This window comes from Corvus kubaryi, unplaced genomic scaffold (genome assembly GCF_017639235.1).
Source record: "Corvus kubaryi isolate FWS band 111438036 unplaced genomic scaffold, C.kubaryi_AGA036_p1.0 37352, whole genome shotgun sequence".
Lineage (NCBI taxonomy): Eukaryota > Metazoa > Chordata > Aves > Passeriformes > Corvidae > Corvus > Corvus kubaryi.
The window spans coordinates 3,828,601-3,847,727 of NW_024581114.1; the positions used below are offsets into that span (position 1 = coordinate 3,828,601).

Sequence of the window (19,127 nt, forward strand, 5' to 3'; positions counted from 1 at the left end):
CACCTAGACTGGTAAGCAGCTCCCTCCAGATTTCATCTGTGCCAAGGAACATTACTTGTTCTTTTAGCAATTGTAGTTCCTTATCAGAAGTGGGTTGGGGGAAACAGAGGGTTGCTGTCACGATGGATTTCTGTCCACAGCATCTCCTTTGGGGATGGATGTTTTTAAATTGTTTTTAGGTCAGCCCGCTCATGGGAAACAGGCTTCTGCCACACTTCCAGCCCCAGTAGAATGCTGTTAATTCCTGTTAAAACTAGTCACAGGAAAGACTTTGCAGCTGAATAAAGCACTAGTAAATATACACAGACTGATAAAGTTTCGGTCTGAACTAAGTTAATGACAGGTGCAGAGGTGTCACGTAGGAGGCAGCTTCTTAACAGAGTGCACGGTGTTAGAGCAGAAACTAGTGGACGGTTATTCCCACTTGTGGTGTGAGCTTGAGGAGTTGTGTTGTGCACTTGGCTTCCAGCCCACAAGCTTGGATCTGTATTTTTCTGTACACCATAATACTGTGCTGTAGCTGTGAATAGTATGAATACGGATATTTACACAGTTTTTAACCTATGTAATTTTCAAGTGAATCTTCATTACTCTCTATCCCACTGAGGCTTGTGAATAGCAGAGCATCTAAACAGCAGACAAAACTGCGTGACTGTGAGTTTTCCACCTGCAGAACTGAAAAATTGGTTGGGCCTTAATGTACTCGGTTTAAAGAGGGTTTCTAAACACTCAGGCTGAGAAAGAAATCCCACACATTTGTTCATGTTCCACTGAAAAAGTTGCTTACGTTTTTTTTTCTGCACCTAAATCAGAATAATCTCCAAACTGTCCCATCTGTGAATTTTGCATTTTAGCATTTGCACTATTACCAGCTACTTCTGCTGAGTAACACTTTAAAATGGTATTCTTGGACCTCCAAAGACTAACAGTGACCCCCTGCAAGGAACCTCATGGTAAGTTTTTGTAATTAGCATGGTTTTAATTCTGTTTAAATTGTTCAGGTTTAGGTTGAAGAGGCTGGTTGGCAGCACAGACAGAGTAGTCTTTGCTAATAATTTTAGCCTTCCTTCACCTTCAAACAAAATCTCCTGAAAATTTTAGAATTGCGAGTTTCAGTAGCATTTTTAACTGCTTTGCATACTTTAATGTTTATAAGTAAATAAATAAACTATCACTGAAAATACATTGAAGTGTTTTGAGTCTTCATTTTTTTTAAAGAGATACTTTATTTTCAATTACATTACTGTAGAAAGTAAAATGCTAACGACAGAGTGTGAGATACAAGAAAGAGGACGTTCATGTATATCGTAAGGGGGTCTGTATCATAGAAAAAAAAGCTTTTTCTAACACTGCTGCTAATTAATTCCAAGAATCTGTTGTCAGCTGTACTTAGACCAAAACTGAATGTGAAAGCTTGTTCTTCAGAAGAACGCTGTTTTTACAGCTGATAGCAGGAACTTCTCACCCATGGGCTGTGCAGCAGGTAGCTGTAAAGGCACAGGGACAGCAGGGCAGGTAAATACCCCACATGCAGCAAGCAGCTGATACCACTTGGCTGAGGGGTGGGTGCAGGGACCACGATGCTCTGCAGGCTCTCACTGGACCTGTGTTCAGTTGGAAGCTGCAGTCAAATAAGAATTCACAGCACTATTTAAAAGAAAGCAAAATACACTTCATGAAGACATGAATAAAGCGAGCTGTAGGCAGATGGCAGCTTTGTACAGCTGAAGGACTTCTAACAGCTGCTGGGACATTTTTTCCCCACCCCATCATCTGCTATCAGTCTTCCTGGTAGGTGTAAGATTAGTACTGGTTGAGACTTCCTGCTGCAGTGTAACCAAGGCCATTATCAAAGTGGACAAGATGATTTTTATAACCATGAGTTAAATTTATTTCTCCCTGGCCACCTTCATAGTGTTTTCTCAAAATTCCCAATTTCCTCCTCAAAGATGAGGGGTTTTTTGAACAGCTATATGGTAAGTAGCTGTTAGAATCCCGCTGTCACGCACAACTGAGCCACCTCCTAATCCTCTGCTGTGTAGTTAACATCACTTGCCAGGGAAGCTCTCCAGGCTCAGCGTCCCTTCCTCCATGAACTCACCCCACAAAGTGCAAAACGTCAGTGGCAGCAAAAGCTGTTTTAACAGTTTGAGATCTGAACACTGAATTACTGTGCTTACATGGATTAAATTAAGTTAATGATTCCATATGTAATTCCTGGATTGTTTTGGAATGGTAAAATTGCTTGCAAATGAATATTTGATTTAGAATACAATTTTCATTAGTATTGCATCCCTTGGAAAAGTTCTGTAATCAAGAGAGATGGCATTGCTGAGGAATTTGGGCATGGAGGAGGAAGTGCATTTGTTCTGAATGTAAATTAAGGTAATTGGAATATATGGATATTCTAATCTAAAAGATAAGAGGGACAATTATGCTATTACATTGTAAAATGTTTCTCCCAAAACTCAGTCTTGGATCTTGACTAATTTTACAGAGTAATTAATTTAGCAGTTCAGGCATTAAAAAAACAAATAAAATCCACAACCGTCTACTCAGCAGTGAGGGGATTCTTTTCCCCTCACAAATACTGCTGTAGCGTGGTTCAATCTTCCTGTCAGAAACAATGCCAATCAGTTTAAAAGCAACAATTTAGTTAATTATGAAACTGAGTTCTCCAAATGGCTGGAGTCAAGGAACGTTCGGCTTTTTACTCTCCTCATAGAGAACTGAACTGAGTTCTAGGCATTAATCTGCAATAGGGACCCTCAGGCATAACCAAGGCACATTCAGTAGTAAATGATTTAACAAATCTAAGGTCAATACTGGAAACTACGGTCACACTGTGGGGTTGTCAGAACATTTTCAGTTTTGTTAGCATTCCTCCCTGTTAAACAGCACCTGTAGCACTTGCTGTTCTGAAAATCAGCATACCATATAGGTACCAATTGATTGTTAAAATTATCATTCTGCAGTGAAATAGTTTTGCCTCACCAGGCAGGACAATCTAAGAACACCACGGGGCTGCACCTGCTCCATTGCATAAACAGCAGAGTAGCCAAGCTGGGTAACTGTCCCCTGGCCTGCACGTGCAGGTTGGTGTAGGCTGGTACGAGGCACAGGCTGGAATTTTTCCAGTATCCATCACCACGTGAATCTTCACCTGCATCCCAGAGAACACAAATGAGCACCATGACTAGAACAGCTGGGCATTGTTTAATACAACAGAGAACCGACACTGTAGAGGCATCATCCGATGCTGTATTTTAGGTGTCCTTTGAGTCACTGCAGACTTGTAAGAAGGTGACTGTGTCAATTCCCCCCCGTCGGGCTATTCCCAAGAGCTAATCTACTCCATCCATTGATTGATGGGGGAATGGTAAGAACAGGTGATAAGAAAGCTCTCAGCCGTAACTGGATTAAGCCTACCTGGCTACCTTTCACCATTCTTACATGGCCTTAAAAATGCACGTATGGCCCACAGTCAAAGGTCAGTTGTGTTCAGGTAAGGCTGGGGCATTCCCTCTGCACAGGCCCGGAGCCAAGGACCACATTTCATTCCACATTCAGACTTTACCATTACTAATTGCCTTCCCGGAGCAGAACAGGGCTTCATTCACACCGGCACTGAATTTTGTCATTGCATTTCCATACACACACAGGTCTCTCGGTTTCTGTGTGGAATACATTAACTCTCGCATCAGATGTTCAGTTATTCTGGGTTTCTACATAAGCAGTGAGTACGCGCATCAATTCAGCCGGACTATAAAGTGACTGCCGGGGTAAGCCTGAGCCTCCCCAAACCACAGTCACTTAACGGTGACTTTAAAATTCCATAAGCATACACAGACTGCCAAAACTGCCTGCTGAGAAGCTCAGTTCAGTTACTACGAAATAAGTCTGAAACGCAGCATTCAGCAGTAATGTCCATGTATTACTGTTTTAACTTCCCTGGAGAGATCCGTAGTGAAAGAACACTAAAAATTCTCACTACACTGATCCTGTGAAATCTTTTGCAAAATCATTCCTTTCTTCCAATAGAATTAGAAGGAAATCTCTAAGTAGCAGCGTCCCGGGCGTCAGCAAGGGCAGACGTAAACACAGGCATGCACAGACAGGAACAATTCTTCGGGGAGCATATCAAAGGACAATCGCTGACAAATCCAGTGTACCGAACACACCTAATCACAGTGCGCGAACAACGGAAATTGGTTACGAGAAAGGGCGCCTGCGTATTTAATGCCCGGGAAATGAAGTCCAACAGGGCTGACGGGATTCACCTACGGCGAGCGGGATAACGCTGAGCGCGACAAGGGAGCACCGCCGTCATCCTGGAGTGCCGCGCCTGCAGCGGTGCACTCTGACCACGGCGTGGCGCTTCAGGTCCGCAGCACGGCCAATCTGCGCGGCTCCCCGCGCCCAGCCCGCCCCTTCGGAGAGAATTTGTCACTGACTTCCTAAGGGCTGTTCCCTTTTCCCTACACGATTTCACTCACGCGGACACAATCTACAATTGCTGAGAATTAAAGCAAAAACCGTGACCGACTCCCGTTAATGTTCTCACACCAAAGGGGAGCAGTGACCTGCACACAGCCTGGCTGCACTCACAGGACAGCCCATGTGTTGCCCTGACATATAACTTGTAGCTCTTGACAAGTTAGGAAAATTGTTCCATAAAATAAAATCGTATGCCTGGATCCAAGTTGAACTGTAAGAACAGCTGAAATGCTGGAGTTCTCTTAAAACCGTACTTTAGAAGTAAACTTCCTAGTAGCCACGTAGGAGTACATGTAATAAATGCACTTACCAAAAATATACTCGTGAAGCCACTGTTTCAAAGTATCACTGTTCCGTTGATATTCAGGCCTTTCCAGCACGAAGGTGTGGGACTAGGGCAGAGGTTGTGATGCAGGCTATCAAGTCATCACACGCGAGTGATTGGTTTCAGTCAGTTTTCAAAGACGAGGGTTTTAGGAGAAAAAAAGAAAACAAACCTAAAAAGACAAAACATAACGGAGAAGTGAACCAGGAGACATACAGAGAGACACAATTGTACATTAACATGGTGAAACATGGGCTGAAGAAGATGCAGTAAAAGAGCTGGGCCTGTCTCATAAAGTCTGTGATGAACTGCAACGAACCTCACCTTACCTTAAGGACAACACAGGGGCACAACATTCCTGGATGTGTCTTCACATTAAAGGTCTCCATGAATTCCAGCATGATCAGGAAGCTCTTCCTACCTGGATACTGTAGCTGCAGGAACTGAGAGAAGCTGTAGGATAGTCAGGGCCAGCGATTTCTCCAATCCTCTCAGTAAAAATCTGACTCTGACAGTGGGCTGGGAAAAAACCCTCAACCAAACAGCAGAAAATTATGCTCATTGGTGTATTAACTGATGCACTGGGTAAAGGTAGCAGATTATTTTCTACACTAGTCTATGCCTACATGAAAGATCTGGAGCCACATATGTACCTGCCTCTCTCCCTCTCTCACGATGGGTCTAGGGCACCAGCACTATCCAGTACTCCTGCTTCAGGCGAGGGACAGGGAAGGACACTGGGAAAGCACCACTGATGCAGCTGTGGGGCTGGAGAGCAGAAATAAATGTGATAACTGGAAGCTCATCAGAAACATTCAGCGGTGTTAGATTTGCAGCTTGTCTGCTGTTCCGGAGTGTGTAGAGTGGTAAGATAGATATCAGCTCCTCAATTCCAGAAGCCTCTGAATGCAACTCTTTCCTCTTAATGCCTTTTCTGCTAGAACGTTTAGAATGTAACAGTATTCTTTGAGCAAAACCAGCTGTGCCACTTGCCGACACAATTCGAGCCACAAATGCTCCCTTCCGAAGAGCAGCAAGAAGGAGCAGCCACAACTGCCCGGAGGATCTCTGCTTGTTGACAGCATCTGATTACTGTGAAGTGGTGCTTTGATCAGCTGGGAACAAAGGCTTTATGATGTGCTGCAAAAGCTGTATGAGTAATCCTGTAATTGATGAGGAATGCTGGACCGGCTGATACCACTGCAGATTTTTGCGCTATTCTGACACCGAATTAATTGTAAGAGGGAAATTGTTTGGCTTTGAATTGAATCCTCAAACACACCATGCTGATCTCCACCAACAAAAATGCCATTATCCAGGCATTAATTACAAATTATCACTTAGACCATACAGTTTAAGATTGTCATTTTAATGGAAGGGAACCAAGTTGTGAATGAGAAAATGGACATTACTGTCCCTTAACTAACTGTGGACTTCAGAAGCCAAGATTCTAAGCTTCTTTTACTTCACAGAGAGAAGCTTGTTTCCACCCTATACCTATGTCTCAGCCCTACTTGCTGCTACAGGAAATATTTGGGTTTCAAGCATTTACTGGAAAAGGAAAGCTGGAACAAGTAAAAGGATAATATTTTTGTGTGGCCCAGCTCAACTAAAATACCCCAACGCAAGTCACAACACCTTTGGGCAGAAACAGAAGGTGTTTCTTTAAAGCACAAGCTGTAATTCAGAACAATGTCTCTATGACCATCTTCCCAGAAAGTTATGAGCAGCTGCTTTTATTTGACATGAACCTATTCATCATCCCAGTGACTGAGCACCTCTGTGTGTCCCACTGAATTCATTCTCAGGTTTTCAAACACAACTGACAGTTACATAAACAGCAAATAAACACATAGAAACGCCTATTCTGTTAAAACTGAGTGCTCTCCTAATTTATAAATCCTGTTTGAAATGCCTCTCTGGGTTCAAAGAAGCAGAGAAAGCCTGACTAATTTACCTGGAGGTTCTGGCTGCCTCTAAGTCCAGCCCAACAGCACAGTGCTTTGTACCAGGAGAGATCAGCTGAGCTACAAAGGGAATAAAATCTTTTCCTTTCATGATATACTTGTACTATCTGTAAGGGGGGGGGGGGTGTCCCTTTATTGTTTCTATCTCATTTTTCCCGGCTAAATGCACATTTCTGTAATTTCACTGACTGTCCTTCAAACCACAGAAGCATTTGAAGGCTATGTAAGAATAAAGCATCTTTTCCAGCACACTCTCCTGAGCTGCTGCAGGTCCTGCCTAAAATACTCCAGTGATACAGAGTTCACTGCCTCACCAGGCTTTAAGGTGCCAGTCTAATGCCTCCTTCCACCTTCTGCAAGCCCAGGATTTGAGGTAAGAAATACCTCAAAACCTGCTCGATATGCCGATCCACAGGGTACTATTCACTCCCATGTAAGTGTAAAAAACCAAAAAAAAACCAAAAAAAATCTGCTTTTCTTAAAACTGAAATTTCCTCATGCTGCCAGTATCTGTCCCAACTCCACAACCCCTTCAGGAGTAGCCTGGAGGCAATTACAGGAAGAGATAAGGATGAAAAGATGAAATCCTTGCAAGTGAAAAAAGACTCAGAGGGAGCCTACCCTAAGCATACAAGCCACAATACAATGAGGACTATCTTTACACTCCTAACCCCCTACTGAAATCATTAGGAAGTTAGAATTTCAAATCCTGTATCAGAGTCCTTTCCTATTACCTACAAAACCATTTTTCCCCAGCCATGGGATCTACCATGTGAAGAAGGGATACTCAGGTTGGTAAAGTTAAATTCTTTCTTACAAGAACCTTGGAATCAGAAGGCAGCAACACTGACTTCTATTTACCAAGGTGATCATGTTATCTTCTTTGCCTGAAGTATGTTTAAATGAATGTTATTAGACATGAGTGTTTTATCGTCAGCAGTTCATCTACAGCTGCTCAGCTCTGACTTGTCAAACTCTTGCAAAAATCATCATGTTCCCTCCACAGAGCTGGGGAGCCCTAGTCCCTGGCAAATATGGAGCACAGCGTTTCTCCAAAATGTTTTAAGATGGTCCCTGCCCAAAGGGAGTACAGCCTAAATGGACATCACATGGGTATTACTGTGGAGCAGAGAGAGGCACTGTGAAGGACTGAGACAGAATCAACCAACACCACAAGCACTTGAGCTGAAGAACAGCATTCCTGGTGTGACATCTTTGTGGGGAGGGCACTGTGCCTTCCCCGGTATGAAGACAAGACACCTCAGCTGCCCTGTGACATACATTCATATTACTTTACCGAACTCCTAGAACTCTGAGGCTTTGCTCACCAGAACACACTTCAGCCATGAGGCCAGGTTCCCAAAGGAGAAATGGTCAAAATTGGGATTAAAAAAAAAAAAAATTTAGACCTTGCCAAAGAGTGAATGGGCTCTGAATAGAAAGTTTCAATCTACAAGTCTGGGTGCAGACAAGAGCATATCTAAAAGGAGCATTAGGGAACAAGGGTGTGGTGTGGTTCTGGTCTTCTTGCAGTTTAAGGACTACGTAAGGTTAAGCAACAAGAACTGGGCAAGAAATTCAAGACTCTTCAAGTAGCTGTGATGTTCAGGGGCCTTTCACAACGGCTCCTCTCTTACCAGCTCCTGCCTTATCTACCTTCTTTTTTCCCAAGTGACACATGGGAATATGAGAAAATGAATGCTCCAGAGGCTGCATTCAGCTTTCAACAGGCAACGGCCTCTTTATTATCCGCAGCAGGCAAGTCTGAAAGGCAAGGAACCACCCGGACAAGCCATGGAGCAAGAGAAGCCTGCAGCCCTTGGGCAGACTGCAACAGGCAGGTCAGGAAGGAGGGAAACCAGCTCTTCCCACCACATCTGTCTCCATCTCTGCCTAAGTGAGGAGAAGCCTAATTATCTCCTGCTGGAAAATAAAGGAGAAAAAGAGCCTGTCAATATCACCCAGCTCAGGCAGGAGCCCAAAAGACGCAGGGGCAGCTTTTGCCCTTAACTCAGGAAGGAGATCTGCAAGGACCTTTGCCTTGCAGCCCAGTGGCTGGAGCAGCTGCAGTGCTGGATTTAAGGGCTCTGAAAAGTGAACAGGTTCCAGCACATCAGCTGCGTCGCAGCAATTCCCAACCTCTCCACCGTCAAGGTAGCTCAGCCCCTCACTGCTGCTGAGAAGCTCCCTCTGCTAGAGCTCTTTTCACAGAGCAAGGCATAAATGTGCACACATGAACGGTCAATGCGGAGCTGCTCATCTGCTAGTTCACAGCTTTCCATTTTGCACCTTCACATCAAGGCCTTACAGCATCTGTAAATCCATGTACTTGTGCTAAAAGGCATCACTTTAGGAAGGGTAGGTTGAATGAACATGTCTATTCCAATACTCTGGAGACACGAGGAATTTGAATCTTGAATCAGACCCAAGCAGCCATGGATGGAGAGAGTTTGTAATAGGCTGTTGCTGGGAAGGCAAATGCCAAGGCAGCCTTAAGCATTGGAAGTCAGATCCAATTTTGCATTTCAGCATGGGGGAGCTCAAAGAAACTATCTTTCACCTATGACAGTATTTATGAGCAGTATGTGTGTTGATTTTTTCCAGACAGGATTTAGCTCCAGCTGGCAAAGCTGCACCCATAAAGGATGAACCTCTTACCCTGTGTAGGCACGTGTTTCATTGCAGAGGGAATCCTGAGGTGCTGATCACCACGCTGATCCAGACACTTCGCTGCCTGACGCCACAGAAGCTCTCCCTGGTTATGAACTGTGCAGCAGAGCCAGGCAGCAACCAGCAAGAGGGACCTCACACTGTCAGCCCTTCTGAACAAGAGATGCATGCCTGGCCATTTAATGCATGGATTATGGTATCTGGTGTCAGTAACCTGCGAACCATGCTCCTTCTTGGCCTGTGTCCTTACAGGGCAGCAAGCTAGTTATTTCTTCATTAGACTTCACAATTCAATTGGTAATTTTCCCATATCTACTAACTTGGGTCCAGAATACTCAGAATCTCAGTACCCAGGGAGCAAGATATACTCAGTTTTGCAAGACTGGCTGCACTGGCATCCATGAAGGCTTGTCTGTGGAAATGTCTGTGGTGGGAGGTGTAAGACATTTCTCGATTTTCCATTCAACCCACCTAAAGCTGAGGTGGAAAGGAGTAGCGAAAACCAAGTGCCAGTGCAGCATTTATACTATGACACAAAGTTGTTGTCCCTAACAGCAGCCACTAGCCCACAGCCACTCTGCAAAGCAGAGCCTCTGCTCACAGCCCTGACTAACCCTGTGAATCTCCTCCCAGGCATATAGGGAATACTAAAAATGAAAACAAAACCCCACATCTTTCACCTTGATATTATTGTCAGGACTGGATTTAAGTGGATGTTGTAGGTAGGGAAGTATCTCCTGATCTAGCAAGGGCTCACCTGTGCACGTCCTCTTGTTTTCGTGCAGGGTGTAGCCAACCCTGCAGCTGCAATAGTAGCCCCCCATGTAGTTGTGACAGGGTTTGCTATCCAACAGCTGTTTGCACTCATCGATATCTAATGGGCAAAGCACAGAATCAGGCAAACAATACATTTCAACAAAATGTTCCCTCAGTCTCAGCCACTCTGTGTTTTGTGAGGCTGGTCACTGGTTGCTGTGCCTCTGCATCTGCTTCTGTACAGTGAGACCACCTTCTCCTGCCCCACACCAGCAGCCTCAGGCTATGAGAGCACAGGGAAGCACCAACCCCACCATAGCTGTGGCTCTCTTCCACTTACTAGAGGGGCCAATCTCTCACCTTCAGCAACATAAAAGGCCTCAAAGCCTGTGAATGGTTTCTCATTGGAGTAGTCAGACCGAAACACTTCCACGAGGTGGTTGTAGATGGAGATGTATGTCTTGTTGCCTGGAGCCTCCTCAGTGTCTGTACTGTCCCTTCCACACAGCATAGCCAAGGTCTTCCCACCAGAGCTCAGCTGCAAAATGGGCAGACAAATCCACCAGGTGAACACAGAGCATCGATCTTCCCAACCCGCTGACATGGCTGGAAAAGCACATGTTTAACAGTGTGAGGAAGGAAGCTTGGATGCTCTCAAAAGGCACTTCTGTAGGTCAGTCCACATCCAAGGACAGATAAGAGTGGATTTCCCCTGTTCTCTGTGACTTAAACCCACAATTTTGTCTCCCTTTCTCCTTTCAGAGGTTCTGACAAATCTCTGATGCCAGCCATGCCTTGTTTGGTTTAGCTGAGTATTTCTAGGGCTTGAGGATGAAGCCAAATGCTCTGCATTGAAAAAGTGATGGATGTTCAGCACAAGATTCTCTTCAGGAACTGGCACAAAAAGTGGTTGCTGAAGCTGAGGGAGGAGCAATTCACAGCTTGGCTGGAAGAGGGAGAAGTGCTCACTGCTGGTCTGTCACTTCATCCTCATGAGTGAGTCTGGGAGCTCCCGAGATCAGCCAGGCTGCAATTTCAGATAGTTTAGATGGGCTGGCCTTGAAAAATTCATATTTTGGTGCCTGGAGCAAAAGCTGAAGGTGGCAGGAAGTGGCAGCAGTGGCAGGGAACTGAAGTGACACCACCCGGAGCTCAGAATTAATTTTGGTTGTGACCTTGAGCAGTCCCTGGGCTGAGTGAGTTCCCCTTGTTTGTAAAGGAGAGCAGCTGGGAGAGGAGGCCAAACAGTTTTGCAGAGCTTCAGAAGAGCAGCTTAAGAACTCCAGCATGAAAACAGGAGCATCTTCCCTTCCTTGATTTCTTAAGATGCCCAGGGGATTTTACCAGAGTGAGAACTGAAGCTGAGTGTGCAATCTCCCTGCTGCTGCAGGTGCCTGGGGACGGGGCAGGCAGGGAGATCTGGCTCAGAAGGAGCAGGAATCTGATTGTTCTGAAGAGAAACCTCCTGCCAGGCTTTACCAGCTCCTGGCTGCAGCTCCTTTGGGTTTGCTCTCTTGACTCTGAGAGTCCCAGGCTGTGAGTGAGAATTGGGCAGTTTGGGACTTGGGTGTTAAATTGCAGGATTTGGAGATGAAGCTGCTGCTCTTTGTTGTAAAAGAGAATTTTGGTGATTTCTCTGAAGGCAGAACCAGCTACAGCTGTTGGAGAGCAGCAAATTGAGCAGTGGGATGGTTCCCATGTGAAAGTGTTCTGGTTCCTGAAGGTCTGTTTGCCGGAGTGCTGTGTGTACTTGGTGTTCCTGCTCATGTCCTGATTCCAGAGCCAAGCTGGAGCAGCTGTGAACATCTGCTTTAACCACACCTCGATTGAGAAGCGATTCTTCACTGGGGAGAACAGACTTGGAATGAGTCACTTAAGCAATTCTGCATTTTCCTAGGGAGGCAAACGAGCAGCATGTGAGGTGTCAGAAGTGTTTCGAGTTTGGCCACTGGACGGATGAATGGAAAGGGAAGAGAAAATACCTGCCCAGGCCTTCAGGGACAGCTCAGCTGGCCAAAATCCTGAAGGAGAAAGAAAAGCAACTCCAGCTGCAACAGAGGTAAGACTGGCAGGGTGAAATGCCTGGTTTAGCAATGAAATAAAAGAAAAGATGTTGTCCCAGCCCATTTCCCGTGACCTTTCCCTCCAGACTGTGGGATGTGTGTTAAGTGAAATGTGTGCACTCGAGTCCCAGAGGATTAAAATGAACGCTTTAATTTAATGGAAGCCTTTCATTAACATGTGCTCACCTGAAATCACTTAAAACTGTTTTGGCCCGTCTGAAACAAAAACCATGCACTGAGCCAAAGTTAAAATAGGTGGAGCCTTTTTGGTAGTGGAGCAGTTGCCTGAACTCCTTGGTTCTTTGATTTCATGGTTTTGTGCTGTCCAGGCAGGTGGGGCTGAAAGCTGTCCATGTATTTCTAGCAAAGCAGCAATTCTGGTCCTGTGTTCAGATTTGCTGTTCAAAGCTGTGGTTAAACCCGGCCCAGCCCTGCTCCTGCTGCTCACTGGGAGCTGCGGGGCTCAGACAGGTGAAGGAGAGTTGGGTTGGCAGCTGGAACTCAGCACAAAGCAAAACCATCTCACTGAGTTGCACAGTGATTTCCTGTGGCAGCCGAGAAAGTGGGAGAAACAGAGAAACCTCAGCAGAACTCTGCATGGGGCACCTGATCTCCTTTCCACTTTGCCCTGGGAATGCATTTTAATGCTTCCTCCCAGGTTCATGATTGTTTCAACAAGCAGATCCAGAGGCAAAAGGAATGCAGCACATCAGTTTTCCATGAAATTCCAGCGTGCCGGGCTCACCTCTGCCCTGCTCCGGTTTGATTTTGGGAGCTGCAGAGGGACAGGGGCACTGCCAGCGCCACTCCTGGCACCTGGAATTCCTGAGGGCTCGGTCACTGCCCCTTGCAGCGCTCCCAGTGCCAGGATGGGAGGATGGAGAGCATTCCCAGCTTGTGCTGCCTCGCGATGGGGCAGCGAAGGGTGGCACTGGGGCAAGCAGGGCTCTTTGGCCTCCTCAGCTGCTCCAGCTCAGCAGCAGGTGTGAGTCAGGCCTGAAAGCCTGCCTGGAGTGGAGGCTCATTAGCTTGTGAGTGATGGAAAGTGATTGATTCGGAAATGAATTTTGATCCAGTGAGTAATTGTGAAGTAATTAGAATCACCCAGTATTGTGGACATATCGGGAGTGCTTGGACTCTGACACTTGGCTCCATTTGGAGGCAGAGTCTCTTCAGAGACTCAAGATTTTTAGGCTAAGTTTGAGTTAAAGGCTCACATTACTTCCTTGTTCCTTTTCTGCCCTGTTTCTGGTAAATTCTGCAGCTTACCACTGAAGGAGGGTGAATTGAGGGTGCAATTCCTCATTCTGGTCCTTGGCCTTGGGTCTGAGTATGGGATCACTTAATGGGAGAGTTACAGGCCTGGCCAGTCTGGCACTAAAGGAGGTTTTGGGCTCTCAGTGAGGGACACATGCTGGGACAAACCATCTTGTGCAAGGGAGCCTGAGTAACCCCTAGGTGGGAGCAGGTTTAATCCTGGTGCACCGGGCTGCGTTCTCAGGGCTTGTGTAACCATGAGCTCCTCAGCTGTGCCAGGAGGGATCCCGTTCCTCGGCTGCCAGTGCTGCACTTCCAAGGATGGAGCTTTTCCTTCATGGAGAAACAACTTCCTGGGCCACACCAGAGCTTTTTGTGTCACCTGCTTTGGGAGGTTCTTCCTTGCCCATGGAGAAGTTGGGTCTCGCACAGGTCTGCTGTGGAGCACCTGTGCCACCACCTTTAAAGAGCCACACTGGAGGTGTCAGTGAGCCCCTCAGTGCTTGCCCAGCCTAGAGCAGGGCTGGGAGGGCAGGGGGCTCAGGGAGTGCTCATTCCTGGTGGTGTTGGAGCTCTGAGCCCAGCCCTGAGCTGGGTTTGTGGCTCTGAGGGCACGGGGAGTGTCCGAAGCAGGCCTGGCCTGGGCAGAGTAGGAACTCCTGGAGTAACTCCTGAGTAACCCACACCTTCCACGCGAGAGGGAGGCGCTCCCAGAGTCAGGCGCTGTCTCCTCAGAGGTGCTTTGGGGTTTAATTCTGTTCTCACAGTGACTCCTCTCACCTGGGAACCCCATGGTTACCTACAGAGGGTCTGAGGCCTTAGGGATGTAAATATGGACAGGAGGGATTGGAATCTGCCTATCAGGGGATCTTCCCCTTGCCCAGAGGAGAGTGTGCAGAACTCTTCTGTGTGATGATAATGTTTTCATACTTTAGGTGTGAAAATAAAAAATTGGAAAAATCTCATTTTTCTGGCAGCACACAAAGACCTTTCTTCTGTGTCACCACTAAAACTCTGTGAGGGGATGAACACCTGGGAATCTGAAAGACACATACCTGGAAAGCATCAACATGAATGGATTTTTCTGCTTCTTTTTGCACTTGAAAGAAAGGTGAAAGTTACAGGCTGAGTCAAGCTTTTACCCTTTATTTCAATCAATTCAGATATTGCTAAATATGGCTACACACAAATTTTGTACCCTTTTCTCCTGTGCCTTTTGCATCCCAGCTGCTGCTGTCCATACAAAAGGAGGCAAAGGGGAGAGTAGAGCATAAATAGCACAGAAAATGAGAGGTGAATTGCTGGGTTTTCCTCCCCTTTGCTCTGCTTTGCATGGCACTGAGCTGCCCAGTGCCCTTGGAATATTGAACTCAGCCTCACTGTGCTGCTGGTTATTTCATTTTCCTATTGCATTCATCAGAGCCATTATTTTTCCCCCCTTAATTAGCGCTGGAGAAAGTGCTGCAGAAAAGAAGACCAAGAAAAAAGGGTATGTGGGGACCGGTGGGGACCGGTCCTGCACCAGTGGGGACTGGTCCTGCACTGGCTGTTCCAGCAGGACTTTTGCAGGGGGGGTGGCAAAAGTCAACTTTGCAAATTATTTTTGGTTTTACTGCTTTGAGCCTGGTGGAGGCTTTTGTCTGACAGACATCTGGAGAATTTCTACTCCTCCCTGTCCAAAAACTCTCAAGTTTTTACTCTCTGTTTTCCTCCCTGCTGATTTTCCTCCCCTTGCGTGATCTTGCTGTAGTAATAAAAGTCTTCCTATTTCTGCCTCAGAGGGCATCAGGAGTCTCTGAAACAAGACTGGCTCAGGGGTTCTGCTCCCTCAGTGCTCCACCTGCCCATCCTGCTCTGACTTGTGCTGTTTTCATTCCCTTCTCCTGCCAGTTCTCTCTCTCTCAAGCTCTGTGTAGAGAATGCAATAAAACATCTAAAAAACTCCAAACCCATAACCAAACAAAACCCCCTCGATCCCAAACTAAACCAAAATCCAGGAAATAACCCTGCCCCTCTCTAAGTCCTGGTTGGAGCCAAGAACTCTTAGCACATTGTTTGTACTTTATGTTTACTTGGGAATTTGCTTTCTTAGCAAATGGAAAGGAGGAGCAGCCAGAGCTGTGGCTCTGACACTGCTGGCATCGTGTTGGGAGTTTGACTCCGGGGAAAGGCTGAGCAGTACCAGCCCCAGCATCTCTTCCCCTTTACTGCCAGTTCTCTGGCTGCCAGTCTGATCTCAGCCCGTTTTCAGGAGGGGTTCCAAGGGCAGGCCTTTGCTGGGTGTGGAAGGCAGGAAATAAGGCAGAGCAGATGTCTAAAGGGCTCCTTTATTCCAGGCTGCCCTGTGGAATGTGCTTTGTTGGAATGCTGGGCTGCTGGCTCCGCGTGGTTTAGCCAAGGCTGCTTTCCCAGGAGTGCCAGTTTATTGCTGCAGTTACTCGGGACTGGTGAGATCACGAATTAACTGGTTTTGAGCTGGGCAGCTCAGGCCTCTTCCTGCCTCAGCTTCCTCAGGTGCTGCAGCCTGTGCTGGCATCATGATTTACAGAGTATTTGAGCTCCAAACCAGTGCAACAATGAGCAGAGCAGAAGGGTTCGTGGAGAAGGGGGTGGTTTGGGCACTTTTCCCTTGAAATTTTAAAACTCTTGTAAATTTGAATGATTCTCCAGCTTCTATGCAGGCACAGAGTCCATCAATATAAATTCCTTTCCAGATAGTTTGCTATTTAGATTTTTATTTTAATATGAGAAGAATTAAATGTGGGGAATGCAGCAAATTTATAACTTCCAGATTTAAAATAAAACTCTGTAAAAGCTTGGGTTCTGGCAGGAGGAGCAGGAACTCTTTTGCCCAGAGTGTGTTTGTTTTGCTCTAAGCAGTACTGAGGGAGCCCAGGCCTCAGCAGAAGAACAGGCTGGGGCAGAGCAGCTGCTGCAGAGCCCTGGGAGCCCCGGGGACAGAGCTGCCTCCAGCTGCTCCTCGGCCCCCGTGTCCCACGCGGGATGCTTGAGTTACCCACTGAGAGCCCCCTTGGGACTGGAGCACAGTAAATCTGCCTGTCTGAAGGGCAGGATTGTGTCCTAAGTCCCTGCTCATTCCTTCCTTTCCTCAGGCCCCACCACTGTGGCTTGGGTGGCAGTGGCACGTTGGAAAGCCCTGGGGGTGCCAGCCCAGGCTCCACCAGCACTTGGCCCACACTGGGGCACAGATTGAGAGATGAACTCTTGGAAGCTTGTCCTGAGGAGGATGAATGGTACCTGCTGGCGAAATTCGGTGCTTTCCCAGAGCTGTGATAAACCCCAAAGTCTTAGACTGCCAGCCTACAGCCTCTGCACCGTCACATTCCCCAGTTGCATTTTGTATTGGAATTTTACCTGCTCCCACCTGCGTCCTCCTGCTGGCAGTGCCAGCAGCCCACGTGCTGCCTCTCCTGAGAGCAAGTTCCTGCCTGTTTCCTCTCCCAGCCCCAGCTCTTGCTTCCCTCTGGCAGAGGCAGCTTTAGGTGCAATATCCTCATGTTTCTGGGAGTGGGTTTTGGAATAAACCTACACACGGGATGTCCATGGGTTGCTGCTATGGATTCTGTGAAAGGTGATCAGGAAAAGCAAGTTCAGAGTTACTCAGGGGATCCTCTGATTCCTGCCCATCTCATGGAGCTGGTCAGGGTGAAACTACTACTCCCATGCTTTTTATTTTCCTCCTCTTAGTGCTGGTTTTTCCCCAGGTAAGTCAGTGCTGGAGCAGCCCTTGTGGGTTTATCTGTAATGAGCAGTGGTGTCTGCACACGGAGATAGCAGATTCCAGCTGTAGTGTGCAAACGTCGGTGCTTTGTGCCTTAGTGCACACCCACATTTGTCAGCTGACAGGGCTGATGCGGTGAGAAAACCTCGCACTCTCCAATAACCTGAGCACAGGAACTTCCTGCGTTGTTACATTTAACCAAAGCTCTGATAAAAAATACTACATTAATTTTTCTAATGGAGACCAGATTCCGCATTATCATAATTTACGTTTTTGGATAGTCTTTGATTGACTCTGGTGGGAAGGGAGGTGAATCAGTATCTTGTACTTTAGGGAAAGATCTAGGGGAGAATTGAATTGTACTTCCTTGGAATTCACATCACCCCCCCTTAGTCAGAGATGTTGATCTTGGGAACAACAAACAGAGAACAGCCCAGGAAGGGCTGAACGTGACAAAACAGTGCAGAGCATACAGAAATCCTCTTTGCTGTGTTCATCATTCTGTCTTCATCTTGGATTGTTTCCACCCTTCTCCTCCACCTGGAAGTCACAAGCATCCTGCAGTGGCAGGTACTCTGGGTTCTTCTGCCAGGAGTAGCCCAAGAACAGCTTTTGCTGGGAGCAGCTCTGACCTTGCTGAAATCACTGCTGAAACCTCCCCTGACTCTTGCAGTGCCAGAATTTCACGGTGGCTGTGGTGAGGCAGGGAATGAGCCTGGTTCATTGTCCCCAGAGCTCGGGTAGTACAGGACAGTCAGGCCAGTAAAGCCCCTGCTCAGGGCTGGGAACGAGATCCTGGCCAGCTTTCTCTCTCTGCCCCTCTCTGCAGTCCTGCTGGGCTATGTCATGCCCTGGGGCCACTCTGCCGTTGCTCAAATGGCCAAAATCCACTCATCCAGGAGTGGGAAAGGGAGGGAGGGCACAGGAATTCATCTTAGGTGGTGAGGCCTGGAAATTTTCAAGGCAACGAATTGATCTTTGGATAATTCCAGCAGAGCAGAGAACACGGTGCCGTGGGCTCTGGCAGGGCTGTGCTCAGCTCTTTGTTCTCTCCCAGGTCCAAAAGTGTGACCAGTTCCAGCAGCAGTGACAGCTCAGCCAGCGACTCCTCCTCTGACAGCCAGGACTCCTCTACCTCCTCCGAGGACAGTGACAGTGAGGACAGCTCCTCCTCCTCCTCCTCCTCCTCCAGCAGCTCTTCCTCCTCCTCCGACTTCGACTCGGATCCGAGCTCCTCCAGCAGCAGCAGCAGCAGCAGCTCTGAGGAAGGATGAGCCCCCAAAGAAGAAGAAGAAATAGCTGGGGAGCTGCAGGACTGGTGTGGAGTGGGGGACAAGCCCCTCCCAGGGGCTGGAGCACACGGCTGCCAAACATTCAATGGTCAACATTTCTACTGCTCACACTTTCCAAGTGTTTTGCCTAGTTGTTCCTAGGACATGCAAGGTATTAAATGGCTTCCTGAGACTTACTGAGAGAGTATTTTTGTGCTTTATCCTTTTATGGAAGATTTTACTTTTTTAGTTCCAAGAAAAATTTAAAAAAAATCTATCATCAGATTCGTTGATATGAGCTAAAGTCCAGTAACCTGGATGTTTACATGCTGGAAAGCAAAAGCTTTTTATTGCAGGTTATGCTGTGCATCATGTGCTGTTCCTCTGTTAATGACAGCTTCACTTCCATTGAGAAAATCCTCTCCAACAGTTAAAAGCAGAAGTTTTTCAGCGCTGCTGTGGAGCTGGGGCATTGTTGAAGCTGAATGCACAACGTGTCCCACACAGAGCCTCCCATCTCATCAGCTGGTGCCAAATGGATTCTGTGCTGCTGAGCTTGTGTTCCAATGGCTTTTCCTG

At 47.0% G+C, this 19,127-nt stretch overlaps 2 protein-coding genes across 2 annotated transcripts; one reads left to right on the plus strand and one right to left on the minus strand.

Annotated features, from left to right (window-relative positions):
• Positions 1-1,043: 1,043 nt before the first annotated feature.
• MASP2 (MBL associated serine protease 2) lies at positions 1,044-11,760 on the minus strand. Its single transcript, XM_042031923.1, is given in 8 exon segments — positions 1,044-1,961; positions 1,964-2,031; positions 2,033-2,096; positions 4,808-4,889; positions 5,152-5,240; positions 5,243-5,341; positions 10,217-10,333; positions 10,576-11,760. Coding segments are annotated over 8 exon segments (921 nt in total). The 5' UTR covers positions 10,820-11,760; the 3' UTR covers positions 1,044-1,803.
• LOC121666422 (zinc finger CCHC domain-containing protein 10-like) lies at positions 11,208-18,512 on the plus strand. Its single transcript, XM_042031924.1, has 3 exons — positions 11,208-11,211; positions 12,094-12,274; positions 14,983-18,512. The coding sequence occupies exons 1-3, from the start codon at positions 11,208-11,210 to the stop codon at positions 15,272-15,274; spliced, it is 477 nt and encodes a 158-aa protein (XP_041887858.1). The 3' UTR covers positions 15,275-18,512.
• Positions 18,513-19,127: the final 615 nt, after the last annotated feature.

Bases quoted from the DNA above. Each gene is read 5' to 3' on its own strand.
- LOC121666422 (XM_042031924.1), top strand. The intron at 12,275-14,982 runs GTAAGACTGGCA...CCCCTTAATTAG, and splicing joins CAACTCCAGCTGCAACAGAG to CGCTGGAGAAAGTGCTGCAG.